The sequence below is a fragment of the Epinephelus lanceolatus genome, chromosome 19 (genome assembly GCF_041903045.1).
Source record: "Epinephelus lanceolatus isolate andai-2023 chromosome 19, ASM4190304v1, whole genome shotgun sequence".
Classification (NCBI taxonomy): domain Eukaryota; kingdom Metazoa; phylum Chordata; class Actinopteri; order Perciformes; family Serranidae; genus Epinephelus; species Epinephelus lanceolatus.
Window position 1 is genome coordinate 20524727 of NC_135752.1, and position 27652 is coordinate 20552378.

The 27652-nt window shown below is 40.3% G+C and overlaps 4 protein-coding genes across 5 annotated transcripts; 2 read left to right on the forward strand and 2 right to left on the reverse strand.

Annotated features, from left to right (window-relative positions):
* The first annotated feature begins 253 nt into the window (after positions 1-253).
* rhof (ras homolog family member F) lies at positions 254-7076 on the forward strand. Its single transcript, XM_033646837.2, has 5 exons — positions 254-2871; positions 3110-3197; positions 4400-4509; positions 4797-4931; positions 5855-7076. Exons 1-5 carry the CDS (start codon positions 2734-2736, stop codon positions 6017-6019), a joined length of 636 nt encoding a protein of 211 aa, XP_033502728.1. The 5' UTR covers positions 254-2733; the 3' UTR covers positions 6020-7076.
* Positions 6799-22183, reverse strand: tmem120b (transmembrane protein 120B). The gene is made up of 12 exons (XM_033646836.2): positions 21990-22183; positions 18080-18198; positions 17322-17438; positions 17161-17220; positions 16952-17047; positions 16767-16856; positions 15420-15485; positions 15209-15270; positions 12762-12854; positions 12429-12493; positions 10152-10220; positions 6799-9092 (listed from the first exon to the last, which is right to left on the reverse strand). Exons 1-12 carry the CDS (start codon positions 22050-22052, stop codon positions 8976-8978), a joined length of 1017 nt encoding a protein of 338 aa, XP_033502727.1. The 5' UTR covers positions 22053-22183; the 3' UTR covers positions 6799-8975.
* morn3 (MORN repeat containing 3) lies at positions 21453-24796 on the forward strand. 2 transcript variants are annotated; one of them, XM_078162223.1, is made up of 6 exons: positions 21453-21604; positions 23546-23715; positions 23844-24001; positions 24093-24249; positions 24355-24539; positions 24672-24796. In XM_078162223.1, exons 2-6 carry the CDS (start codon positions 23571-23573, stop codon positions 24777-24779), a joined length of 753 nt encoding a protein of 250 aa, XP_078018349.1. In that variant the 5' UTR covers positions 21453-21604; positions 23546-23570; the 3' UTR covers positions 24780-24796. The 2 variants fall into 2 exon arrangements, with proteins under 2 accessions (XP_078018349.1, XP_033503598.2); XM_033647707.2 differs by lacking the exon at positions 21453-21604 and adding an exon at positions 22275-22514.
* Positions 24797-25789: 993 nt separating this feature from the next.
* Positions 25790-27456, reverse strand: orai1b (ORAI calcium release-activated calcium modulator 1b). The gene is made up of 2 exons (XM_033646862.2): positions 27050-27456; positions 25790-26938 (listed from the first exon to the last, which is right to left on the reverse strand). Exons 1-2 carry the CDS (start codon positions 27161-27163, stop codon positions 26384-26386), a joined length of 669 nt encoding a protein of 222 aa, XP_033502753.1. The 5' UTR covers positions 27164-27456; the 3' UTR covers positions 25790-26383.
* Between the last annotated feature and the right edge of the window lie 196 nt (positions 27457-27652).

Consider the following 27652-nt stretch of genomic DNA (forward strand, 5'->3'; position numbering starts at 1 on the left):
GCTCAGCTTTTTATTCTGACGGATTGTTCACTGAAATCAGGTATTCCTTGTGCTTTGTGTTGTACTCTTGCTTACTGAAGGATTTTTCCCAGGCAGATTGGTGGTACTGTATTTCTTTTATTTAAAACCTTGGCTCTTTGATAACTGCATGTATTATTAGTGTAATATTCCACAGTATGGTTTGTGATTTAGTCTCTTACTTGGCTATATTATAACATGTCTGTGTCTGAGATCTTTAAATAAATAGACTATACACTAATTTTTATGTTTTATTGTTTTGGAAGTTGTTATTCTAATGAAGTTGCATTGCAGTTTTACTTTCAAACGATTTTAGGCCCATGTTTAAAACAGTATTCTACCCTGTCATGACATACAAGATACATACTACACTAAAATACACAATGAACATAATTCATGCTGCTGGGTGACATAACTGTAGGAGCAATTTGCATTTTTGAAATAGGTGTAATTCCATTTTTTTAAATTATTGCAGTGAATGTGTGTTTTGTGGCAAAATACTTTAGTGGTTACATGTTTTCTTAAAATAGGCAAAGTAAAGGGCAGTGTCAGCTCATCCTCTTAAAGGGACAGCTTGCGCAAATTTTCACCACTCCTACCCCACTAACTGCACATTTTCCCACCCGTGACCACTGAAATTTAACCTTTAAGTTAGGCTTTGTAGCCTCCGTCAGTGTGAGTTTGGCTGCCTTTATGAAAGAAGAAATGTTCCAGACTGAGAGTGAATCAAGACAAATCTCAAATGCAACATTTGTGTGTGTTATGTAAGCTCATTCTGTGTGATCTGCTCCCTCCTGACACCCACTGTAGCTTATTTCTGTTGTTATGAGCAATCATCCACTGTCGACATATGCTGTAATCACCACGAGCATTCTCAATCATCCATTTTATGTGATACCAAGTAGTGACTCAAAGGCAACTGGACTGAATTTGTAAGCCTACATTGCACATCCATTTGATTTTGATCACTCCAAGATGCACCACATCTGGCTCAACCATCGTTCTAACACTGACAAGACATTCCTCATGCCCTAAAGCAGCCTGTCTGCCTCATACACACACACACACACACACACACACACACACATACAGCCTCTCATTAAAAAAAAAAAAAAAACAGCACATACTGTACCTCTGAATGTTATCTCCAAACCAACCACTTTTTATTTTGCTCATTTAATTAGTTTGATCCTGGTTAAAGATGTCCGTACATTGCACCCTGGGACATGAGAGAATAGTTTGTCCTGACGCCCAATCTGTGATGATGTCACCGCTGTGTTCAGCCATACAGGATGAACAGAGGAGTATGACTGACATATGGCTTGGAAATACCCCTGGGGACTCATAATGGGATGACATTATAAGAAAAATATATATTTTTTTACCAATTGCGTGAGTAAATTCAGCGTATTGACTGTTTGCTGAGGGTTTATTCAAAGCAGGGATGTTCAACTTGCTTTGAACGAGGGCCAGTTTTGCGAAATGACAGGAAGCCAGTAGCAACTTAATGATCAACATTTATAATTAATACATAAATAATAAGCTCAGACCTTTGTTTGTGGGTGTAGGGGATCCTTTCCTGGTACATTTTTTGATAAACAAGCCCTGTTTTGTGCTTTTTATCCACTTATTTACACTCAAAGCACCAAAAAATTCCCAGTGTGAATCAGTTTATTTTAACTGTGATTCAGAAAATGGTGAGCGAGACACCCGGCACCAGATCACAGGCCAGATTTGGCCCACAGGCCACAAGTTGAGTGTCACTGATAAAAGCTAAGACTTTGAACTATATGTAATCATTGATCTGAATCAATAAAAATCATTGTACCTCATACAAGAGAGTGTTTTGGTCAGTGACCATACACATTAGATTGACATTTAATGAATTACCATTAAAGGAATGTTCCATATTGATTCAAAAAGCCACCCCTGTTAATAAAATGAGTGGGCAACCCAAAATAAAATACACACACACACACACACACCATATTTGAAGAATCTGAGAGAATTAAGCAGCTACTTTTCTACCTGTCATGTTATAATGTGTGTTTTACCTAAGAAGAAGAGTAGCTAGCCTTTTACTGGTGTATTTTCCTGAGAAAGCAGGTTCACACAAGTAAAAAGCTCTAATGTACGTTCAAGTGCACACACCCAGCCTTTTCACTGTCATCAGAGCATATCCAAGCTACACATTCATGACTTTGCAGATAACAATCCAGAGATCTGACAGAAAAAAACAAAAAAAAAACACACGCTGACTTGACTTAAGCATTAGAGGTGAATATTTTCGTTGTTATCTCACATGCACTCTGTGGATGGAGGCAGTGCTTCAGATGGAGCACCCACCCAGAATCTGAAAACATAGGCTTGCAAAAGAGGAAGTGGGAGCAGCTAGACTCAAACTGCTACACATGTGCAACTCACTGTTCTCACACAGAGGTGCTTTCAGTGTGCAGACTGATAATAGGACAGGAGAGGAGTGTAGGGGGTCAATTGGAAACAGCCTCAATGTGACAGGAACAGGAAGTGGTGAGCAAAACCTGCTACCCGGTAAAACATGAGGCTTGTCTGTTCTTCTCTCTTGACGCTGCCTGTGCATCACCTCAGCCTCTCGAATGTACATTCATCAGGCTTTGAGATGTTTTTGACTTAAATGTGGAGGGAGGATCTTCAGCCCCGTCTCGCCTGACACCTGTTTGACTGTTTGGAGGAGAGATGACACAAAAAAGTGCTGGGACTGCCAATGGTACCACTGCCAAGAAGGGAGACGAACTTAAAATTGTGATAGTGGGAGATGGAGGCTGCGGGAAAACATCACTGCTGATGGTTTATGCTAAAGGTGACTTTCCAGAGGTGAGAAAGCTTCAGTGTCATGTTAGGTGCCTCATCTATTGATACTGTGTGTTCTTTTATTAGTAAAGTTCCTCTTACTATAATCAAGACTCTAATAATGTTGAAATTTAAACGTATGTCAACTCTTTATCAGTCCAAAATGATCAAAATACATTTCCTAATATCATAGAATTCACTACAAAATAAAAGTACAGCTGTGTCATAAAATGGACTTCTTTCTCCTGTGTGTCAAAAACAGAAATATGCTCCATCAGTGTTTGAAAAATATGTCACCACCATCTCTCTGGGAGGGAAAGAGATAAAGCTCAACCTGTATGACACAGCTGGTAAGACTCTTCATCAAAACTCACCTCACTTTTAAACATATTTATTTCTACTGTCAGTACATTTCACACGATGTGGAGAGGCACCAGGGTTTGGAACATACTGAGCAAAGTGTCATCGACTCAGATTGCCAAGGTGGAAATTATTTTATATATTTATCTTTTTTGAGACATGAAAGTTTGGAAATCCTCCCACTGGGTGTTCGGGTTTTATCTTGATGTCCTGACACTGACAGACACAGAGGAAGTGGTAAAGGTCGTTGTTTATGTCAGGGAATCGTCAACATTATCTTTCAGGAACTGACCAGCTGAAGCTGGATATTAATAATTACTAAAAGGTGTGGGATCACCTGTAGAGGCAAATATTGTAGTGAAAAACAAAAACCAAAATCATGTCAAATCCCCTTTCTCCTCTTGAATTAAAGTTGTGCTGAATTTGTACTTTAACATGTTGTGAATTATACCTGAGTTACTGTATTTTTATAGCCAGCGACCAATAATAGAGTCAGACTAATATTTATCATCCTATATATTCTTATTATTAGTTCACAATAAACCAAAATCACCTTAAAACAAAGGCTGCTATCATTTGCTGATAGTTTATTTTAACACTGATCAGATTATCAGTCAATGGGCCTTAATTCAGAGTATTAATATTTGTTTTTATCTTATTTAACTAGCGTCCTTCCACAGTTTTTCCACAGCTTTTTATAAAACAAACACTCAACATGTTTTTTAATTAAATTGCATTTATATGTGGCACATAAAACTATCGAAAACTGCCCCATTTTCTGTAGGTGGTACCAAAAGCTAGGTATCAATTTTGCGCCAGTGTCTATTCAGACAACACCCAGCTTGACTCCACACAGTTGTATTTCTGTAGTGTATAAAACATGAAGTTCCCATGAGAGCGGAACACTTTTAAAAGCCATTTCATTTATCAGAAAAACCCACGACACAGACTGTGCCTGCAGCTTATCTTTTGTATAATTGCAGCAGGGTGCCTTACATCAGTGTAAAAAGGAAGCTGAAGCCAGGATGTGGTTTTATATGTCTATCCTAACTTGGTAGCATTCATCATATCTTTGCACTCAGGCTGTTGCATCGAGAGCAGACAGCTTTTTGTTCACTTCTCAGGAATTGTGTGTGCACAGTTTTACATTCATCAGCTAACATGTATTGTGTGTGTATGTGTTTTTTTTTAGGGCAGGATGACTATGACAGACTGCGGCCGCTTTCATACCAAGAGGCTGATCTGATTTTAGTCTGCTTTGATGTGACCAACCCCACCAGCTATGAGAATGTCTTGATAAAGGTAATCATTACTAGGGTGCATTAACAGCGTGCCAAGTTAACAGTTTCGGGTTTGCTGTTCAAATTCAGTTTGTAAATGATTGTTAGAGTCAGGTATGTTGGTGTTGGCTGCATTCTCTTAGCTATGATTAACTCACGCAACTGAGCCTGCATGTGGACATTGACCCCCCCAGCAGCAGTGCATGCAGGGACTTCCTCTTTCCTGTAATCTTTAAGCACAAAGTGGGGTGTTAAAAAGGACACACAACATCCCAAATACTTTAATTCTTATTTTGTTTGTTTACCCAGTGGCACCCAGAGGTGAAGCACTTCTGTCGGGACACTCCGGTCATCCTGATTGGCTGCAAGACTGACCTCAGGAAGGATAAAGAGTGTTCAAGGAAGCTCAAGGCCAATAATCAGGCTCCCATCACTTACACACAGGTGAGGCTGAGTGCAGACATTTAGTGAGCTATAGGAAGAGGCCCTTTGCTTCAGGTTACAGGATGTTCACTACGACATGCAAGAGGAAGCAGAACCTACAACCACACTTAAAGGGATAGTTCGGATCTTTTGAAGAGAGGCTGTATGACGTACTTAACCATAGTTGGTGTATTACATGCAGTAGATGGTGTTGAGCACGTCTGCAGTTTGGAGAAGCAGGTAGGAGTACCACTATGGAAGCTAGACAATGTTAATGGTTATGCACTTTACAAAGCCACCAGACTCCATAGACAAAACCCATAATTTTAGCTTGCTGAACATGAGAGCTGCTGTTCTACCTCTGTTTTGATTAGTTAGTTTGTTAGTGCTATTGTGTAATTTTGGTGAATCTGAATGAACCCTTTCAAACGCCAGTGTCACTCAGTAACACAAAAAACCTAACTGATCGAGGCAGTGGTACACCGGCAGCTCCTGTGTTAAGCAATGTTAAATTACTGTTTTTCTCAATGGAGTCTGGCTCCTTAAAGAGTGCTGTAACAGCTTCAGTTTCCCACTGGAAATTGGTGTTTAATGGTGAGGTAAAGCAGTGAAAATATTCTAAATATAGCCTACACTTAAGCTGCTATAGATTATTTTTAGACAGGACTTTTTTAGGGAGCTGAAATACATTTTTCCGCAGCCCCCATTCACAGCAGTACATTGCCTAGCTTCCTTGTCGGCACTCCAGCCTGCTTCTCCAAACTGTGGACATGCTGACCGCCATCTACTGTATGTAATACAATCCACCTTTAAAAAATCCAAACTATCCCTTTAACCACAGTTTCAGTGCAGTAACAAATCTCTCTTGAGTGTACATGTATCTTCTTTGTATCTGTCATACAGTCTAATTCTTGATGTTCATGTTGGGCTGGTTTTGCTTGCAGGGCGAGGAAACCCGGCAGCACATGAACGCAGAGCTCTACCTCGAGTGTTCGGCGAAGTATCAAGAGAACGTGGACGAGATTTTCAGGGAGGCCACCAAAAGAACTTTGGCCTTCAATCGGAAACAAAAGAACCACAGGAGAAAGAAGAAATGTGTCCTCTTGTGAGGTCAACATAACAGATTCTTGAGGACGCATGTGCGCTGAGAGTGATTGGACATCAAGAAACCAAAGATGCTCTCTGTCCCTAGGCAGATGTGGGGACAGCCGTATGACCACTGGATCAGAAAGCACTTATCAGACCCTGTCAGTGAATTTGCAGGCCTTTACTGTCACAAGGAAATGACTTATGACGTAACAGGAAGGACGATTTTGCAAGAAGGGGCAGGGTGGGGTGCAACTTGAAATGCCTTCTTTCATTGTATTTTACATTTGTATGTGACATACATTATTTTTTTTACTGATAGAAAGCTTTGTGTCATTTCTAAACTAGTTTATTGAGATGTATATGTGTATATGTGTTGGAGGAACTTTAACAGATGGTTCTTGTGTTGTCAACTCAGATTTTTCCAATTGTTTTCATAATGCCGATTCAAATGTATGAATCTGGCTTCAAAGCTGCTGGTAGGTAACATATTCCCCTGACAGGATAGTTGTTGAAATATATCATGGTACTGTAGCTTTAACAGTATTGAGTAACAGGGTTAGTTCATTTCCAGTAAAACAAAACACTGAACTAGAATTTGTTTTGGAGCTGTGTCAACTTAAAGCAAGGTGGGCTCTTATCTTTACCAACAGCGCCCACTAGTGTTTGAAAAACTGCATGTGTGCAGTGTGACTGCACAATTCAGGTATTTCCACACTTGTCACACTGTACATTGAAGAAAAACTGGAATAAATGCGAATATTTTCTGTCCAATTGCACAAGAAACAAAGAAGCGCACAACTATTTTTAATGAGGTCTTTAATTATTAATATATATTTTTTTACAACAATGTACACAGATTGAGAAACTGTCATCTGTCTCGTCACTGATCACACTCAGGCACAGGTCACAGTCTCCACATGAAACGATGAAAACATTGTTTAACATCGGCTACATCGTCAAAAATGAGGAAATCAAGTTGTTTTGTGCATTCTGGCAGCTCTCGCGTCAAGTGTAACGTTTTGGTCTGTAACCCGACATGCTTCAGTTTTTCCCTTAATAAAAGTGACACAGAAATATTGTGATTCTCTCAAGCGTGATTGCTTTCTGGGACGTGACGTAGAAAACGCTACCATCTTTGGATATTTCAAAATAAAATGACCTTCTTTTTTTTGCTGTGACAGGCTGGAGGGAGAATAAGGCATAAGAGACCAGACACCACCACCACTACTACTACAACTGTTTGAACCCATGTGAACTCTTCCTGAAAACACAAATGGACCCTACTTTGAAAGCATGACACAGGAACCAGACGACACTACAGTTAGGGATGGGAATTGAGAACCAGCTCTGTTAACAGTTGCAAATTGCAAACAAAGTCAAACTAATGCATCCATGCTGCTGGAATTTTGCAACATGAAGGCCCAAAGTGTGGCTTCATTTCACACGCATGCCTTTTTTCTACTGTTTCCACACTGTGTTCAGACTTAGAGATACTTTAGCAGTTGCGTTGACGCTGAAAATGTGTGAAGGCCTGCTTTTTTTTCCCACACAGAAAACTGATCAAGCATCAATAAGGGCATCAATTAAGAATCCGACAGATAGGCAGTCAATAATGGCATTGGTATCCATAAAATTTTGTCAATTTCCATCCCCAACTGCAGTGAACTACAACAAAAGCTCCTGATTTGGCCATAAATTCATACAAATACTTCATTTAGCATGTTAATTTGAATTAGAAAAACAATGACGCAGCACATTTTTAATCACCATTATGCATCTCAGTCTTACAGTACCAGTGCTAATAGCAGCATTTGATCATAATACATTTCTGAAACGTCACATTACGAGATGGGGATGAGCAGCGTTTCGTCTGTTTCAGCACAGTGATGATAAATCTCTGCGCTGACTTCAAGTGTTAAACTGAATTTAAAACTCTACTCGTAAATAAGCGTGAAGCAAGAGTTTGAGTGTTAGTGATACATGATAAACCCACGACAGTGTGTTAGCATGATGTTTATGAGAACATAAAAATGTGACTGATAGGGAGTTCTCGTGAAAACCCGCTCTAACACTCACAGGGAACAACCTTTCTTGTAGAGACAGTACAAGTTTAATGTCTGTGTTCGTGACTTAGCCGGATCACCAACTTTAGGCGTTAGATCGTTAAAAAAAATAAATCAGTTATGGCTTTTGTAATCGCTGCCTGAAGGGAGAAACAGTGTCACATTCCCTTGTAGTCCTTGCAACAAAAAGCAGACTCAAAGAAAAGACACCAGAGGGAGATTAGTTCTGAAATTGAAGGGCAGTCAAGTATCAGGTGTGTGTGTGTGTGTGTGTGTGTGTGTGTGTTTTTGACCTACATTTGTCATGATTAGTAAAAAGTACTGGTTAGCAGTGAGATAGCACAACAGGGAGTTCAGAACTACACATAAAAAGTTAGATAATTCGAAGCGCAGTGCCAAGTTTTCCGATTTTGTTCAAGCCAGAGAGTTTGACCGGTGCTACTTCACAGAAGTATGAAGTATGTGACAGACGTTAGGTCTTCAAAGGCAAACTGTATTCTGTTCTGTCGACTGATGCTACCTGCCCTCTTTTAGTTGCATATGATTTGAACAAAAGTCTCTCCGACGGATTCATGCGCTGACACAAACACCCAAGTAAACACACACATTCTCCCCACTCACTTTTTATGTACAGGATAAAGCGACAAACTGTTCGTCTGTCAGGTGAACACCACTTTGTGTTGTGACCGACTGTGCGGCAACATTGACGACGACGAGTCACTGGAAAGCAGAAGCCTGTTGGCCAGGTACTTGGCTGGACGCTGCTGCTGCTGCCATCAAAGCCTGAGAGAAACAGTGGTTTCAGCTCTGTCTCCTCACGGCCTGTTTGCACTGTGGTCAGTCTATCAAGCGATTGTGCGTGTTGCTTCAGAATTACTGGCCGTTTGTAGGAATCTGAGGTGGGTTTTTTGTTTCAGTCATTTTTCTGCACCTTCTCCTGGTTTTTCTGAACTTTTTGGTGGACGACTTTCAAGGTGGTGAGAAAATTTCCCAGGAATAGGACGAGAAATGTCAGCGCCAGCATGAATACCTGAGAGAAAAAGGAAACAGGTTTTTTAAGGTTTTATTTAGAGACAAGTCACGACATGCATTTATCAAAACTGTAGCTAAACCTGGATTTTGAATTGTTCAAGGGCTTGGAGACGTTAAAGGTATACTTCACTCGCAAAATGACCATTTGTATATCAATTACTCACCACATGTTATATTGAATTCAGTGAGAGTACTTTGTTTTTCTTGTGTGCCTCCATGGTGAACAGAGAATCAAAAACTGTATCACAACATCCTTTTAAAAACTCTCATTTCAAGTCTAATTTCCAGTAGTTTGTTCAGTACTTTCCAAACATGCATTTTTGCTAAAACATGACGATTCAAACACTTCCGCCTACAAGTAGCCTGCCCAGAGCGCACAAGTGCTTATGAGTCTTGATTGAGAAAAGAGTTCAAACGCATGCTCATGCCCAGGCATGCTTTTCGGCCGTGCATGAGACTGTTTGTGCCCAAGTGTCTTAAACTGCAAGGTTTTAGTGAAAATGCTTGTGTTTGGGAAGTACTGAGCATACGACTGGATAAATTAGACTTGGATTATACTGCATGAGTTGTGTGAGAGTTTGTAAATGGATGTCTTGATGTTGTTGAAGATAAAGAATGTCAGCATTTTTTGGATTCTACATTCACCTCAGAGGCATGCAAGAAAAATGACATTTTCTATATGAATTCAAGATAATACGTGGAGGGCAATTGATATGCAAATGATCACTTTGCAGGTGCAAGTATTACTTTAACTAATAGGGGATAACAGTCTTCATCAACTACATCAGTCTCTATCACAGGTCATTTCAATAAAGAAATTGAGTAAAGCATGTGTGCTGCATGTGTCTGATGAGACAAACTTTCCCTGTACATCTTTTGACTCAATTTCAATGGCCAACTTAATATATCACCAACTTATGCTAACATGGCCTCAAATGAAGTCTTGTGGACACTGCTTAGATACAGCAAAATGAACAGCAGCCTGTCAAACTTTCGTTCTTCTGCCCTGATGTGCCTCTTGACATTTAAGTAATAGCTCTACTGATGCAGTCCTTACCTGCCACTCCTTACAGTCCTCAAGCCTTCCCAGGCGAAACAGGGTCACTGAGTTGTAGAGCTGCCAAAACTGTGAAAGAAGAAGAGACATTATCTTTCATAATGTTGCTGCTCGCTCCGGTTGCACAAGCTAGTTTCACTTTGATCCGCAGATCAAACAATGAATACTGGTGTAAACTGAATTGCAAAGATCAATGTCCTGATTTTAAGAGGAGACGCTACAGATGAATCCGGTATTATAATCAAAAGGAACATCTTAGACCTCTATGAACCAAGAAAGGATGTCACCCTGTAACCTCCATGGATGATTACTTAGATGTGTTTTTCTATTACAATTTTTCTTAAATTTTATGTTTAAATATGCAAATGCATATCTAATCAAATATGCAGCAATTGACATACATTTCCAAAAAGAAATCTGAAAACTGGATCAAGCCCGGTTAAAAAATCTTATTTAATTTTGTTAACATATTAGAGTCAAAGGTTTTTTTTATGAATTCAAGGTAAAACATGAAGGATAATTGATCTACAAATGATTATTTTGTCAAAGGTTTTTACAGAGGGAATTCTGGATATCTATTTTCAATATTCCATAAATATACAAATACTGTCAACAGCCATATAAAAACATTTTTGCTATGTTTTTATGAATAAAATGTTATATAAATCAGGCTATAAATGATATATGAACAAACCCATGTGTAAAAACCTGTAGAATATAGACAGGAATAAACACTGAAAGTTTGGTGTATGTAAGTGATACTGAAGTGGAGATTTGTGGCAGAGTATGGGAAAAAACTCATTTTGAGAAAATGTCCTTTAAAGAAATGTTTAAAATTCAATACATTTAAAGACAAAACATATGACATTACAGGTGATAAAGGAAACATCTTTTAGTCAATTTCCCCAGTTGATTACTTAAATTAAGATTAATTGTGTGTTTTAATATGCAAATTGCATGTCATCTAATTAAATATGCAGAGAAATCTGAACTGACATTAAAACCTAGTGTGTATTTTGGACATTTTCTTTCCACTAGCCTAAAAGAAGCTATGTTATATAAACAAAATAGCCCAAAATCTAGACAAATGACCAGTGCATATACAGTATCTCACATAAGTGAGTACACCCCTCCCATTTTTGCAAGTATTTCATTGTATCTTTTCATGGGACAACACTATAGAAATGACACTTTGATATAACTTAAAGTAGTCAGTGTACAGCTTGTATAGTAGTATAGATTTACCTTCCTCTGAAAATTACTGAAAACACAGCCATGAACATCTAAACAGCTGGCAACATAAGTGAGTACACCCCACAGTGAACATGTCCAAATTGTGCCTAAAGTGTCAATATTTTGTGTGCCAATCATAATTATCTAGCACTGCCTTAAACCTTTTGGGCATGGAATTCACCAGAGCTCACAGCTTGCTTCAGGAATCCTCTTCCACTCCTCCATGATGACATCATGGAGCAGATGGATGTGAAGACACCTTGCGCTACCCCACCTTCAGCTTGAGGATGCCCCACAGGTGCACAGGTGAGTTTAGGGCTGGATACATACTTGGCCAGTCCATCACCTTCACCTTCAGCTTCCTCAGCATGGCAGTTGTCATCTACTAGGTGTGTTTTGGGTCATTATCATGTTGGAAAACTGCATTGCAGCTCAGTTTCTGAAGAGGGGCGATCATGCTCTGCTTGGAATTCATGTTTCACTAAATGAACCGAGCTCCCCAGAGCCAGCAGCACTCATGCAGTCCCAAACCATGATGCTGCCACCACTATACTTGACTGTAGGCAAAGGACACTTGTCTTGGTGCTCTTCACCAAGGCAGCATCATGGTTTGGGGCTGCATGAGTTCAGTTCAGTTCAGTGCTAGATAATAATGGTTGGCACACAAAATATTGACACTTTAGGCACAATTTGGACATGTTCACTGTGGGGTGTACTCAATTATGTTGCCAGCTGTTTAGATGTTGACGGCTGTGTTTTCAGTAATTTTCAGAGGAAGGTAAATCTATACTACTATACAAGCTGTACACTGACTACTTTGAGTTATATCAAAGTGTCATTTCTGTAGCGTTGTCCCATGACAAGATATAATAAAATATTTCCAAAAATGGGAGGGGTGTACTCACTTATGTGAGATACTGTAATTATTTATTTGTCACCTGTAGTGTCTCCCCTTCAAATATTTGGATGAAGGTGCTAAAGCTTTAGTTTAATATTCAAGAACAGTAGGAAAACTGAAGAATGAAAAGTTATGTTTTGACTTACGTGGCCAAAAAAGAGGAATGGCAAAAGAAAAGTGAGACCTCTCCACATCCAGGACTGAAATCCCTCTGTGGACACACAAAACTGTGACAGTGACCTTGGGACACCATGACACAGAACAGCACACACCACACTGTCCTGATCCCTGTGCTCGTAACCAGTTGTACATTACTGATGACTCAAGAATCACTCAGGCATCTGCTTGGCAGCACATTGATGTTAACAGCTGTCTCCATCTCTCACCTTTACCCTACATTTCTCCAGACATGGGGTTGCACATGGCTCAAGAGTTCAAACGATTGAAATGACTTGCACCAAAAATAGCTTACAACTTACCCACTGTGAGGTCCAGCTGATTCCTCTCTCCCAGAGCTCGCAGCCTGTATAAGCAGCCGCTCTGGTAGTAATACTGGAGGAACTGGACAAAGCCTGCATGGTTGCAGAAAGACAAAAGACAGATTACAGAATAGCCAACACAGTGCGGTGATGAACAGATCGATTAGGTTCCAACTATCTAAGGATAAGGATGAGCATCACTCAATCAACCCATAAAATGGAATTTAAAAAGTAAAAAGCTGCATGTAATGTGAAGCTTTACACTGAAATGGGGTCATTATGTCCTGAAAACAAACAAAAAAGACCCGTTATCTCAGTTTAAGCTGCGTTTGTGAGGTGAAGCTTCATAAAAAAAACAAAAAACAAAAAGGAACATCTGTGTGTTTAAACATCTGACTTGTCACAAAAACCTCCAACCAGAGAGCACCATCACACTCTGAGTCCACATGTGATGTGAAAGGTACTGACAGTAACCACCAGTGTGTGTGGGAAATGACTTCACTTCTGTATTCTGGTGAGAACAAATGTTCACAGAAGAACTGCTGTATCATAAACGCAACTATTATTTGCAAACTAGCAGGGAAGTATCTGCAGTGTGACATCTCTGATCGACAGAAGTACAGTAGATTCTTATATCTAATTATGTCCACTATAATTCAATCCATTTAGCCTCAGTGATTAGTATGAGGAAGGTTTTCCCTCTAAACACTGTTTGGCCACACTGAGATGTTCAGAATGTACATGGTCTCCCTGACATAAGGTAATACACAGGAATTTTTCACTGTTGTGTAACAAACATGGTGTTGCAGGTGATCTTTGACCTGCTCTGGCCTTGGTCTACTATCACACCATGGTGTGACTAAAGGACATCTGACATGAGAGCAGAATCTGTGTAGAGTTTTGGACTCTAACATAAACAGTGTATTTTTTTTAAGAATTAGAATGAAAAATCCAGATTAAAACCCTTAAAGGTCCAGTGTGTAGGATTTAGAGGCATCTATTGGCAGAAAAGGTATATAATATTCATAACAGTGTTTTCTTTCGTTTGTAATGACCCTACAAGGATTTAAGAATTGTTGTGTTTTGTTACCTCAGAATGAGCCGTTTATATCTACATATGGAGCGGGTCCTCCTCCATGGAGTTTGCCATGTTGTTTCTACAGTACAGACAAACCAGACACTGGCTCTAGAAAGGGCCCTACGCGTTCTCCCATCGGCTACTGTAGCGTTCTCCTATGCGCTTGGCACACAGGAGATGTTTCAGTTCTGCAACCTCTTTGCTAGACGCCACTAAATCCTTCACACTGGAAGCAACTGTGGCTCAGAGGAAGAGCGGGTCGTCCATTGGTGGTTCGATCCCAGGCTCCTCCAGTCCAAATGTTGAAGTTTCTTTGGGCAAGCAAATTGCTCCTGATGGATGTTCCGTCAGTGTGTGAGTGCATGTGAATGGTTACTGAGTAGCAGGTGGCACCATGTACGGTAGCCTCGGCCAGCAGTGTGGGAATGTGTGTGAATAGGTGAATGCGACATGTAGCATAGAAGCGCTTTGAGTGGTCAGAAGACTAGAAAAGCCCTATACAAGAGCAGTCCATTTACACTGGACATTTAACCAAAGAGTTAATTACTCATTTTTTTATATACTATCAAAGAGCAACATAAACAACATCCAAGTAGAACTGAGACGATAAGTTGTTTAATCACTTATTAGTTGATAGAGACCAAATTTATCAGCAACTATTTTAATAATCTACCCAATGCTTTAATAATTTTTCAGGCAAACGTGTCAATATTACCGAGGTTGCAGCTTCACCAATGTAAGAATTTTCTGCTTTTCTTAGATTTTTATCACTGTAAACTGATTATTTTTGTTTTTTGGACTATTGTTTAGATAAAACGAGACATTTGAAGACTCCATCTTGGACTCTGGGAAATTATAATGAGCATGTTTTTACTATTTTCTGACTTTTTATTGACAAAGTATTCACCGATTTATTACGAAAAATAAGTTGCAGATAAATTGGACTAAGAAAATAATGCTTTGTTGCAACCATACAACCAGATATTAAATGGCTATATAGCGAATACAGTATGGATCAGAGTACAAAGATACATAAGTAATGACAATTCTCCTTTATCTGCCACAGCTGGTGTCTGCAGCTGATGATGTAATACTGACTGACAGCACATAGCAGAGCCCATTAAATGTCCCAAAGTGTGGCTGGACTCATGTTTGGGTATGCTGTGCACAGTGGTGAAAAATACATCATTCTCACTGAGAAATGGTCCAATCAAACGGACTACCTTCATAGATTCAATGAGCAGATTCAACACCAAACGCTGACCCTAATCTGAACAAAACCATCAAAATATTTCAGGTTATGACCCAGTTACAATGAAACAAAGACACAAATTTTGTTCCAGGTCTAGTAAACAGATTCAATTCTTACTCTGATAGATGGAGAACGCGAGGAACTGGCTTCTAAACATCTGATACATGGGCCCCTCTGGCCTGTGAAAAGACACGAGGTTACACAAACATTAAACAAAGCAACAGCTGCCTTTATTGTCTCTGAAGTCTCCAAACTGTGCATGTTTCTACAAATGCTCAAATAAGATTATTGAAACAATGTGACTATGAAATCAAAGAGAAAAACTCACCAGGTGAGCATCACACCTGACAGAAAGGTGGACACATAATGGTGAGATACCCACCAACCTTTGATCCTGAGAAGCAGAAAGAGAAGAGAAGGGAGAGATTTACAACTTACTTGTGTAAATGTGAGCGTTTGCAAAACATTAATAAATTAAGGCTGACTGCTGTCATGTCCCTTCAGTCTTCCCCTGTTCAAGTGGATCAATGACCCAACACATCGGCCAGGTAATTCTTATCCAATCATCTATACATGTACAGATGTCTGCATCATGATACTAAGAGCTTCAATCAAATATATATATTTAATTGAATACCCAGATATTGTTTGGCTCAGTGTCGTCTGTAAATAACCAACCTGTTCATAGGCAACTGTTTGATCTAAGCTTGGCTGGGATTTAGTTGGAGGCAACACTCTGTTGCTGCTATTATGTACGACTGTACTGCAGCAGCCCTCACTTAAATTAACGCTAGCGATCCATCAGTAGATACTGTCACCAGTTGTTAATGCACTACACAACTGCACTATTTCTCTTCTTCTGTGACAGCTCGTGTCTTTGCCCGAAAAGGGGGTGCGGCCTTACTGATGACATGATGACAGTCTGGTCTATTGTCACATGATACTCGTGAGGTTTTGATGGTCATGCAGCGCAGCAATAGATTTTAAGCTAGTAAAACGAAGGACATATTTTGCCGAACATTAGATATGTTTTTTATAGACATAGCCAAAACAATGCATATTCAAAACTTTTCCAAATCATTCTCTTAATTCCAAACCATTTCCAGGCCTGGAAAACTGTTTTTCCTAATTTCATAACTTTTCCAGGTTTTTCATGACTGTGGGAAGATGGTTTAAAGCAGGGCTATTCCTTTTTACTGGCAGAGGTTTTAGTGCACTCACTCACAGTAACAAGCGTAGTTGTCGTCAACTAGAGTTATCTTGAAGTTATACTTCCTTCATCTGCACCACGGCCTTTCTTCTGATGTCTGACTTCACTCTGTTGTGTGTGTGTGTGTGTGTGTGTGTGTGTGTGTGTGTGTGTGTGTGCGCGTGCACTGTGAGGAGGAGGTCAGTCCTGACATGCAGACAGCATGAGAGAGGCTGCAGCACGATGATGCATGAAACCAAAACTTTAATAAGTAACGATAAGAACTGATTACGTCGGAGCTTACAGTTATTACAGTCGTGATTAAACTTGCCTTGGGCAGTTTAATACCGGGTCTCATACCAATCCCTGCCCGGGCCACTCAGAGGTTGCTTCTGTGCCGCATGTGGCCTGCGGGCCGCTAATTGAAAAGGCGTGGTTTAAAGTTTCAACAGACTGCAGTGCCTCTGAAGTGATGTCACAACACACCTGGAGCCGTTGCTCATGAGGATGCTTTCCCTTATGGTCAACGTGCAGTAGTACCACACCAGCAAAAAGTTGAAGATTTCATCAGTGACTCTGCAAGAAAACAGAGACAATAAAAAAGTGAGTGTCTCTTTAGATCTTAAAAAGCCAACGACAATAATGATTGGGGAGGGGAAAGGTTAACTCACCGACAGTTGAGAAAGAAGAGGCAGGTTATTGCTCCAAACATCAGGATTATTGTCATATAAAGCTTGAACTTTTCATACTCGTCTTTGTAGGCAAATCTATCGGAGTAAACAGAACACAAAAAGAGCACGATGAGTTAAAAACAAATGCACATAAATCCAGACTAAACCAGTCTTTTCACGCTGTCCTCAAGGCTAAATAGTCCACATACTTTGCCTGGTTGCTGAGAAGCGTTACGTTCACATTTCCCAAAACCAAACTCAGGTACAGCCTGAAAACAAACACAGAAATAAAAACACACATAAACAAAGAAGAACATGTGAAAAATAAACGGTAATGCTGAGTGATTTGATGACATAAGTAAGTACTGACCCGTTTTTCTTTGGCAAATATGCTTCCATGTCAAAGAACACATTTTCTTTATCTTTGATTTGTGTTTTGATGTCCGTTATCAGGTTCAGTTCTTTCTCGTCACATGTTTTAGAACACCTGTGGAGACAAGACAAAATGATCATGAGTGGAGATGTAAAAAAGAGGAGAAACATCTTAGCTCTGAATGAATTAAGACACGATATATTTCCTGATATTTCTGAGAGTGATAAAGATAATTTCGTAGCTGCAGATAGTGCCGATCAGTGATACCAATACCAACATAGTATTTCATTCGATACCCATGATGTGAATAGAAGCATTCACATACTTAAAATACCACAGGCGTCTTGTGCCATACTTTCAAACATCATGGTGGCATCTTGGCACAGTGAACTGCCAACTTGCACAACACACCACAGACTACATGGGTTGTAGCTTGGTACTGGGTTATTTCAGTCAATACCTAAAAAGGTATCAAGTACTGATACCCTGCCCTAAAGATACCTTGCGTGTACATTAACTAAGGTAATGTCCACATAAAAAAGCACTAAAATCAAAACTGATAGACCAGTTATTTTAAAAGACTTCCACAAAACAAGGAAATCTTTTTCCACCAAAGTAGCCAGCTTGTATTTTCTAAACAGTGAGTCAAATTGGCCAACCACAAACAAATGATAGCCAAGTGTACTGAGTGTAGTGTAAGCAAACGTTCTGTAAAAGAAACACTGAGATTTCGGCTCTGATTGTAGAATACTTACTTGGTCAAGCTGTGCCTCAGGTCCTTCAGACATTTTCTCTGCTTACTGATGGCGCTGCTGCACGTCGCCTGAAGATTGGTGAGCTCCTCGAGTTTTTGTCTGTATATTTTGTGAGTTTCCTGGTGATCAAATAAACACAGAACATGAGTGTAGGAACATTTGTAAAGACAGAATAGTCTGCCGACTCTCAGTGATGTGCAATAAGTGATACAAATGTGCATTTCTGCAGCAACTGTATCAAAAGACAATTACAAAGCACTTTTGTGGGTGACTACAGCCAATATGGAAAAGAACACAAAGTTTTATTTGTCACAATTAAAATGTGTCTTAATCTCACACCAATCTTTGCCAAGCTTTAAGTAATTCTCAACGGACACCACTCAAAAGCTCAAACAGTCTCTATTCAGCGGAGATGGAAATGCTTCACCCCGTGAAATCTTCTTTGACCCTTGTGTCACATCACAAACAGCCCGTGACACTGTATTGTGCGGTGAAACACACATTGCAGTTCACATGCATCTATGCTGGTAGATCTGACCACAGCTTTCAGCAGCTCTGTCCTCACGTTTCCCATCAGCAGCACTGAGTGTGTCGAGGTGAGGAGGATGCACAGTCAGCAGAGATAGTCCTGTGGTCTGGGGTTAGGGACTTGCTCCCATCCCCCACAAATATGATATGCACATCTATGACAGACCTTGACAATGTAGAATCTGTGGGATCACGTAGTGTGAAACTGTCAATAATCCCAAGACCAAAAAAAGTCAGTCTTTGTAAAAAGACTTCTACAATCAAAGTTTCATTTCATCATGGAAATCTGAGAAGCTGCCTGACCAAAGGTGTTTTGTCATTATAGGCCTGCTATAAAAGGTGTTTTGGGTAGTGACGTTCAAACACACACATCATACACCATCTCAGACAATACAGACTGATTTTTTTCTAGTTGCAAACCCCCCAAAATACCTACACACTGCGATATGTGTACAGTACAGGCCAAAAGTTTGGACACACCTTCTCATTCAATGCGTTTTCTTTATTTTCATGACTATTTACATTGTAGATTCTCACTGAAGGCATCAAAACTATGAATGAACACATGTGGAGTTATGTACTTAACAAAAAAAGGTGAAATAACTGAAAACATGTTTTATATTCTAGTTTCTTCAAAATAGCCACCCTTTGCTCTGATTACTGCTTTGCACGCTCTTGGCATTCTCTCCATGAGCTTCAAGAGGTAGTCACCTGAAATGGTTTTCCAACAGTCTTGAAGGAGTTCCCAGAGGTGTTTAGCACTTGTTGGCCCCTTTGCCTTCACTCTGCGGTCCAGCTCACCCCAAACCATCTCGATTGGGTTCAGGTCCGGTGACTGTGGAGGCCAGGTCATCTGCCGCAGCACTCCATCACTCTCCTTCTTGGTCAAATAGCCCTTACACAGCCTGGAGGTGTGTTTGGGGTCATTGTCCTGTTGAAAAATAAATGATCGTCCAACTAAACGCAAACCGGATGGGATGGCATGTCGCTGCAGGATGCTGTGGTAGCCATGCTGGTTCAGTGTGCCTTCAATTTTGAATAAATCCCCAACAGTGTCACCAGCAAAACACCCCCACACCATCACACCTCCTCCTCCATGCTTCACAGTGGGAACCAGGCATGTGGAATCCATCCGTTCACCTTTTCTGCGTCTCACAAAGACACGGCGGTTGGAACCAAAGATCTCAAATTTGGACTCATCAGACCAAAGCACAGATTTCCACTGGTCTAATGTCCATTCCTTGTGTTTCTTGGCCCAAACAAATCTCTTCTGCTTGTTGCCTCTCCTTAGCAGTGGTTTCCTAGCAGCTATTTGACCATGAAGGCCTGATTCGCGCAGTCTCCTCTTAACAGTTGTTCTAGAGATGGGTCTGCTGCTAGAACTCTGTGTGGCATTCATCTGGTCTCTGATCTGAGCTGCTGTTAACTTGCGATTTCTGAGGCTGGTGACTCGGATGAACTTATCCTCAGAAGCAGAGGTGACTCTTGGTCTTCCTTTCCTGGGTCGGTCCTCATGTGTGCCAGTTTCCTTGTAGCGCTTGATGGTTTTTGCGACTCCACTTGGGGACACATTTAAAGTTTTTGCAATTTTCCGGACTGACTGACCTTCATTTCTTAAAGTATTGATGGCCACTCATTTTTCTTTAGTTAGCTGATTGGTTCTTGCCATAATATGAATTTTAACAGTTGTCCAATAGGGCTGTCAGCTGTGTATTAACCTGACTTCTGCACAACACAACTGATGGTCCCAACCCCATTGATAAAGCAAGAAATTCCACTAATTAACCCTGATAAGGCACACCTGTGAAGTGGAAACCATTTCAGGTGACTACCTCTTGAAGCTCATGGAGAGAATGCCAAGAGTGTGCAAAGCAGTAATCAGAGCAAAGGGTGGCTATTTTGAAGAAACTAGAATATAAAACATGTTTTCAGTTATTTCACCTTTTTTTGTTAAGTACATAACTCCACATGTGTTCATTCATAGTTTTGATGCCTTCAGTGAGAATCTACAATGTAAATAGTCATGAAAATAAAGAAAACGCATTGAATGAGAAGGTGTGTCCAAACTTTTGGCCTGTACTGTATGTGAAAGAGATCCTACAGGAGAGTAATACATTCACTTGAGAAAAAATATCTGCATATTTGCCCCATTTTTCTTATTTTAGAAGTTTATAATCTCAGAATCCTGAGAAAGATTTTCATGGAAAAAATCCTGCTCTCGCTACTGAGTTAACAAGAGAATAATGTCGTAAATTCTCATGTATTGAATTAACAAGATTATTGTCTCGTTAATTTAGAAACATAAGAGCAGAGTTTTGTTCCATGACAACTTTTCCAAGAATTGTGAGATAATAATCTTGTTAAATCAGAAAAACTGAGCATTCCTTTTCCTCCAGTGAATGCATCATGCTTTCTATGATCCTGACCTTTCTCATATCAACAATGTTAACATGCACGAGGCCAATTAAAGGGATATGTTACTGTAATAGTTCGCCACAGGTCAATCTACTGTGTGTACATGACCTTTGCATTAGGACCTGATGCACAGTTGTACAATATATAAGGAAGAAGCTGATTGTGAATGTCAGTCTGTGTCTGTGTAGTTGAAATATCTGCCACTGATTATTCACCAGAACATGAAAGCTTCATTTAGGAAAATCCTCCAACAGCTGACATTCACCTTCATCATCTCTCCCTAAGGAGCAGCTCCAGATTTTACATTTTGATGGCATCACACAGGTCTAAGTCTCACTTGTCTGACACCAGCATGAGGACAGGGGTGGTCGAGTTACAACACCACAGAGCACATGATGACAAATCATACCCCAAAGTGACCTCACATTATCGACTTCTTTGTTGTTTCAAGTTAGCTAGCTAGCAAATATGAGCTAGCGTGGTAGCGTACTGATAAATGATGATGCATTCAATGACCACGACGTGCTTTACTCAGGCAAAGCAACAGCGTGAAGTTGCCTTTACGACCCCTGTGTAACTTTGGTAGCTATCATTTAATATTATATCACAATTCTACGCTTTGGGGTTAGCCAAGTTGCTGTAGCTGCTCATTAGCCGGCTAAACACTAGCAGCAAGACAAGAAACCTGCTGCTAACGTTAGCGGCTGTAACATTACCACACGGATGTTAACGTTACAGTAAAGACAGAGATGATGAACATGCAGTGAAACATTTCCCATCCCTCAGATGTTGCCACCGAGAGCACGGTTATTGGCTCAAAGCTGCGTTTACGGGTGAGCTGAGAATGAATGGCGAATAGGAGAGAGCCATCCAAAGTAACGTAGCCACTAGAGTATGGGCTGTCAGTGCCATCCACGACACGCTACAGCCAGCAATCTGCCGTACATGATGTACTCGTACTCGTCACCTGTAACTGCTGATATTCCTCGTCAATTTCCTCCCACTCCGTCTGAAACTTCGGTTTGGACATGGTGGTACAGTGTCTGATGTAGCGAGGAGGACGGCTTCACTGGCTTCACCCCCGGGTCTGTCCTCTCAGGCTGACTGTCCACTCACAAGCTTCTTTAACCGGACTGCTTTGCTCTCGGCGGCTCGCGTTACCGCTGCTGCAGGGCGCATGCGCACATCGGGAAATACTGTGCGTCCGGTCCCGACCATAAACCTGAAGACACCTAAATACAAAAAATTAAAATTAAAAAAATGAAATAAAAACTACATAGGCTTCGCTTGAGCCTCTCCGACACAATTAACTATAATTTTAAATTAACTTTTAATTTATCTAAAACTACACAAAATACACGACACAATCTGTTGCTAGGATACGACGAATGTTTCAGTATCTGTCTAACATCTCTGTATTCGACAGCTACATGGCTTGAGTTGACAAACGGATTGAGTTTAAGTAATTAATCCGCTTGGACACATCTCTAAGGTACAAGTACTTTGCTCTGAATGAGTTTCTGACATTGTTATATCTCCGGTGTTGTATTAAACTGTATAAAATAAGTGACTTAGCTTACGTAAACGTCAACTAACGCAAGTGAACTAACTTATAGCTGTGTAGCTAGCGTTAAATGACAGGTTAGCTAACGTGCTAATTTAATAACCTTAATAACATTTATCTGAAATGTGGGTTCAGGGTTAGTATTATTACTGAAAAAATATAGAAATATATGGATATTATCGCGCAGCAAGTGATAAAAGTATTGCACATCAGGAAACTGCATAGGAGTGTTACGCTGTTAAAAAAGATATGAAGGGTATGGATAGAATATGTAGACATGTATATAAATATTTATGATTATGAATAAATATTATGTGCAAATAGTGTAAATTAGCTGTCGTTGTAACCTGAGGTACATAGTGTATTTGTGTCCATAGTGCAAATTAGCCGTTGTAAGTGGTGGGTGATGGAGGCAGAGACAACAGCAGTGTTAAGTTGTGTTATTCTGTCTTGTTAAAGAGGCTGACTGCTGTTGGAATGAAGGACATGTGGTAGCACTCATTCTTGCACAGTGGGTGTTGCAGTCTGTTACTGAAGGAGCTGCTTTTAAGGCCCCCACAGTCTCATGCAGGGGGTGAGAGGTGTTGTCTGTGATTGACACCAGCTTGGCTAAAATCCTCCTCTCACCCAGCTCCTCTGTTGAATCAAGAGGGCAGTCCAAGACAGAGCTGGCCCTCCTAACCAGTCTGTTTAGTCTTTTTCTGTCCCTCTCCATGCCTCTCCAGCAGACCACTTCACAGGAGGATATGTCTACATGAATGATAGGTTATGTGACATTATATTCTACTGTAAACTACTTTGTTTTTAGTAAAATGTTCCGCACATGTGCACACAGTCCTTCTGCCATGTTAGCTGACAGTGAACTCCTGTACTGAGGGTAGGGCAATACTGAGCTGTTCTCCTTTTGTAATGCGATTGCTGTACAGCTTCATGGGTTTAACATGTTATCTATGTTGTAGGGTTGTCATCAAGCCACGCTCAGCAATGCCATATTTCAAAACATCTAAAAAAAATCTGCCATTGTCAACATTGCTGGATATTAAGTCACAGAAATGTGGGCCAAGGTGCACAGTTTTCTCCGTCAATGGAAATGAATACACTGGGGAGTGGCTGGACAACAAGAAACATGGTGAGATACTTTTTGATGTGAGCTTCCATGAAACTATGAAGAAATTACTATTTATGAGGCATAACATACTTTGGCCACACTATAGCCAAAATGCTTGCTTATTTATAATTACAACTACTTTTTTGCAGGGGAGGGAATTCAGGTGTGGAAGAAATCTGGTGCTATTTATGATGGAGAGTGGAAATTTGGAAAATGTGATGGACATGGTACCTATGGTGTGCTGCTCCCAGAATCAAAGGAGTATGTGAAGAAGTACCGTGGTGAATGGAAAAATGGAAAGAAACATGTATGTATTTGATATACTGTCATACATACACACTATAACAGATGTATGTACACTGTGTGATATATTTTGCATTCTTTTTGTATCTCTTTAGGGGTATGGGACTTACTTCTATAGCTCTGCAGTTTATGAAGGGGAGTGGAGTGAGGACCATCGGAGTGGCTGGGGAAGAATGTATTATGAGAATGGAGATATTTACCAGGGAGAGTGGATGAAGGATAAGAACCACGGACATGGCTGCATCCTATTTAGTAAGAGCACTTTGCTTCACATGCATTTTTTAAAGTCTAAAATGGATTATAATTTGAAGGCAAGATGGTGGATCTTAAAATTTGACATCTCAACTTGTGTCCAAGCAAATGGAAATTGGTATGAAGGCTCCTGGCGAGATGGCAAGAAAAATGGTAACGGCAAGTTCTACTATTCTGACAAAGGCCAACTTTATGAAGGCTTTTGGGTGGATGGAGTAGCAAAGTGTGGGACCCTGTCTGATTTTGGGAGGAATGAAGCACCAACACCGACGAAGTATCTAATTCCACAGGTGCTAAGTTTTCACTGTTGATAATTTTGCAGCATTTACAAGCAGCCTATCACCACTCATGTGACACAACCAAATACCTACTCAATGTATTGTTGTGCATTAAAATATAACATATCTTTTTTTCTCTTCAAGCTACACCTGGTGGACATGCAGTTGGTTTTAAGGGAAGCCCAGTCAGCCTTCCTTGAGAGGACTGACAGCAAGTTTTCAGTCCATGACACACTCACAGACAGTGAATAAAAAGAGAAAATACATGGCATGGTGATGCTCAGTATGTTCAGTTTTGTCCAAATATCTACACCCAAATAGTTTGTTCTTGTCTGTGGAGCGAACCAAAAACATCTATTTCTATTTAAAATGAGTTGAAAACAATAGTGATATAGTTGTAACAGGTTAATCCACTTTACCTCCAAAGTAGATGATTAAACAGTAGCTGTTTTGATAATATAAGGCTTGCTGCTTACTGTTATGATTATAAAATGGGACGGGTCAGTTCCAGGGCTTATAAAACATTATCAGACTACATACAGGAAGAAAAATACCAAATGATATTACAGAATTCACTGCATTAGACCAGCTTAAAATTAATGTACACACAATCAAAGTCTATCAAAGGTGGTCATGTGATAAACTCAATACTAGTATACGTGGAATATCTAAATGACACATCCACTTTTTTTTTATAGGGACTGATCAAATATTAACCTTCACTTTATTTTCTCTAAGCTGCACTCTGACAACACTCATACCCTGAGCTGAGAGGGCCTCCTCTCATCACAACCTCAACCTCTACAAGACTGCACTTAGCAACATCCCGATACCTTAAATTTACCATCTGAACTTCTACCTCATCTGATCCAGTTTCTCAAATTTTGAGAATAAAACCCCAGTTAATTCAAATTTAAGATGTGTGAGTCAAGGGGTTTTTCAAAATGAAGCACAAAGGAAAACTAGTGTCTTATGTTAACACATTCGCAAAAGTCGTTGAAATGTGGGTGAGATTTCTTTTAAAATCTCAAATGTCAGAGGATAAATGACAATTCAGGTGTCAGGTGATGACATGTGAAAACAGATATGCATCAAGTCTACTCATGAACTTAAAATTTCCAAGTATGCTGCATAGATGTCATATATATATATATATATATATATATATATATATATATATATATACATATATGTATGTATATATAATATTCTTAAAGAGTACATTCATATTATTTTTGAAATTCTGAAACACTGAATGCCACTTGATTAAAAAAGTGTTTATTTAACACCACAGCCTGAGCTACAGATGTCAGCAAATACACTACACTAATAATACTGTAGTTTTAGCAGCTGTTGAGTCAGTCTTCACACACAGCAAGCATTACAAAAAACAATCGGTTACAAGAAATCATGTACAGAGTGAATTAGGAGGAATTAAATACTTCTGGTTTACAAAACACGGCGATATATTAACAAACGCAGTGTTCACTGACAAACAGGCACGTAAATGCAGCAGGCAACAGACAGGATTCCAAGTTAATCAGATGTCTCTGCCATGACAGATACATTTAAACAGCTACCACAGTTAAGACTTCAATTAGGCCTAAGACTCTCCAATTTCAAGTCACATGCATTACAGCAGATTTGTGAGTTCACAGTTGATGAAACTTTTATTTTTCTAAAAATACAACTCTTTCCACAAAAGTAAAATTCACAACAAAGAAGTGAGACATCTTCATTCCTGTAAAGTAAAAAAAAAAAACAAAAAACAAAAAAAGAAGCCAATAACAGCTTCTGGCTCGGAGACATCCCAAGCAGTCAGAGTTCCTTCGTAAGTGCACATCTACCATACTTCACTACGGGAAATGTGAGCTTGGAGACTGCAAGATGGAAGACTCCCCTCTGTTGTCCAGCTCGTTTTGTAGCCTGGTGAGATTAGAGAGCTCCTCGAGCTCCTGGAACTGTCTGTCAGTCTTGTGGCTGACCAAGGAGCGGTAGAAATGCACAGCAAAGACTATGAAGACTAAACCAAAGGGGACCATAATAGACGTGGAGGTTATAGCAGCAGCCACACCAGCTGACACTGTATTATTGCTGGATTTGGGTTTGACAGGCAAAAATTTGACCCAGCAGAGTAAAACCACCTCAGCTAGGAAGAGTAAAGTGCCGATAACTGTGGAAAAAGCCCATGCCAGTTCAATGTGTCGGTGCATTCGCTCATGTGGAGACTCTTTCACAGAGTTGAGGTTGTGGACATTGCTCACTGCTTCTATATTGGGCAGAATGCAGGTGCTGACCATCAGAGCGAACAGGTGGACAGCCACGAGCACAGTGGTGCAGGCACTGAAGGCAATAAGGAGAGCAGGTGGGTATGGGTAGCTGTTATCCAGCTGCACTTCTACCATGGCCACCTGGAGAGAAGTGATAAAAAGAGAACAGGAACTCTATGAACGTGTCAATACTGTGTTAAATGACTGGTTAAACAATGACAGAGTAAGAGGATGGTTAGGAGGCAATGTTACCATAGCAAATCCAGAAAGCAGAGCAGATGTCCGGCTGGAAGCCTTCAGTTTAGCCCGGCTCAGGTACAGCTTCCTCCAGGACAGTGCTTGCAGCGAGTGCTCGTTCAGACTCATGTTGCTCCTGCTATCAGACGACTGGGCGAGCAGCGCTGACGTAGTTACCTCGTTACTCTTGCGGGACACGACAGAAACAAGCCTTCAACATGCCAACAGTGTACGCTTACCAAACATGTACCCTCGCCAGCAGCTGACGGAACTGCGGAAGCGTTTTTTTTCCACCGCCACTCTCCAGCGTGTTGTGCTGCCAGTGCCTGCACCTTACATTACCCATAAGCCTGCGCGCTAAGGGGCGAACATCCGCTACGGAGGCAACTGTCGGTTGCATTTCCTCTGTTGTGCGATAGGAATCAGCCATTCGTTAACACGGATGCAAATAGCAGCTTTAATATGTAGTCAAATGTTTTTGTCAACTTAAAAGGGGTGAACGGACTATTACACCAGCTCACGTGACACACGTCACATCCACCTTACAGAGATAAGAGTCAATTATTACAGCTAGAATGAATGAAAGTAGATAAAGAGGTGTTTTCTTTGATAAACACA

Excerpts from the sequence above, each read along its gene's own strand:
- tmem120b (XM_033646836.2), bottom strand. The coding sequence starts at position 22,052 with ATGTCCAAACCGAAGTTTCAGACGGAGTGGGAGGAAATTGACGAGGAA. Across the intron at positions 17,221-17,321 it reads TATTTGCCAAAGAAAAACGG|GCTGTACCTGAGTTTGGTTT; the intron begins GTCAGTACTTAC and ends GTTTGTTTTCAG. Across the intron at positions 15,271-15,419 it reads TCAGGTGTGATGCTCACCTG|GCCAGAGGGGCCCATGTATC; the intron begins GTGAGTTTTTCT and ends GTCTTTTCACAG.
- orai1b (XM_033646862.2), bottom strand. The coding sequence starts at position 27,163 with ATGAGTCTGAACGAGCACTCGCTGCAAGCACTGTCCTGGAGGAAGCTG. Across the intron at positions 26,939-27,049 it reads TGCTTTCTGGATTTGCTATG|GTGGCCATGGTAGAAGTGCA; the intron begins GTAACATTGCCT and ends ACTTCTCTCCAG.
- morn3 (XM_078162223.1), top strand. The coding sequence starts at position 23,571 with ATGCCATATTTCAAAACATCTAAAAAAAATCTGCCATTGTCAACATTG. Across the intron at positions 24,002-24,092 it reads GGAAAAATGGAAAGAAACAT|GGGTATGGGACTTACTTCTA; the intron begins GTATGTATTTGA and ends GTATCTCTTTAG. Across the intron at positions 24,540-24,671 it reads CGAAGTATCTAATTCCACAG|CTACACCTGGTGGACATGCA; the intron begins GTGCTAAGTTTT and ends TTTCTCTTCAAG.
- rhof (XM_033646837.2), top strand. The coding sequence starts at position 2,734 with ATGACACAAAAAAGTGCTGGGACTGCCAATGGTACCACTGCCAAGAAG. Across the intron at positions 3,198-4,399 it reads CAACCTGTATGACACAGCTG|GGCAGGATGACTATGACAGA; the intron begins GTAAGACTCTTC and ends GTTTTTTTTTAG. Across the intron at positions 4,510-4,796 it reads ATGAGAATGTCTTGATAAAG|TGGCACCCAGAGGTGAAGCA; the intron begins GTAATCATTACT and ends TTGTTTACCCAG.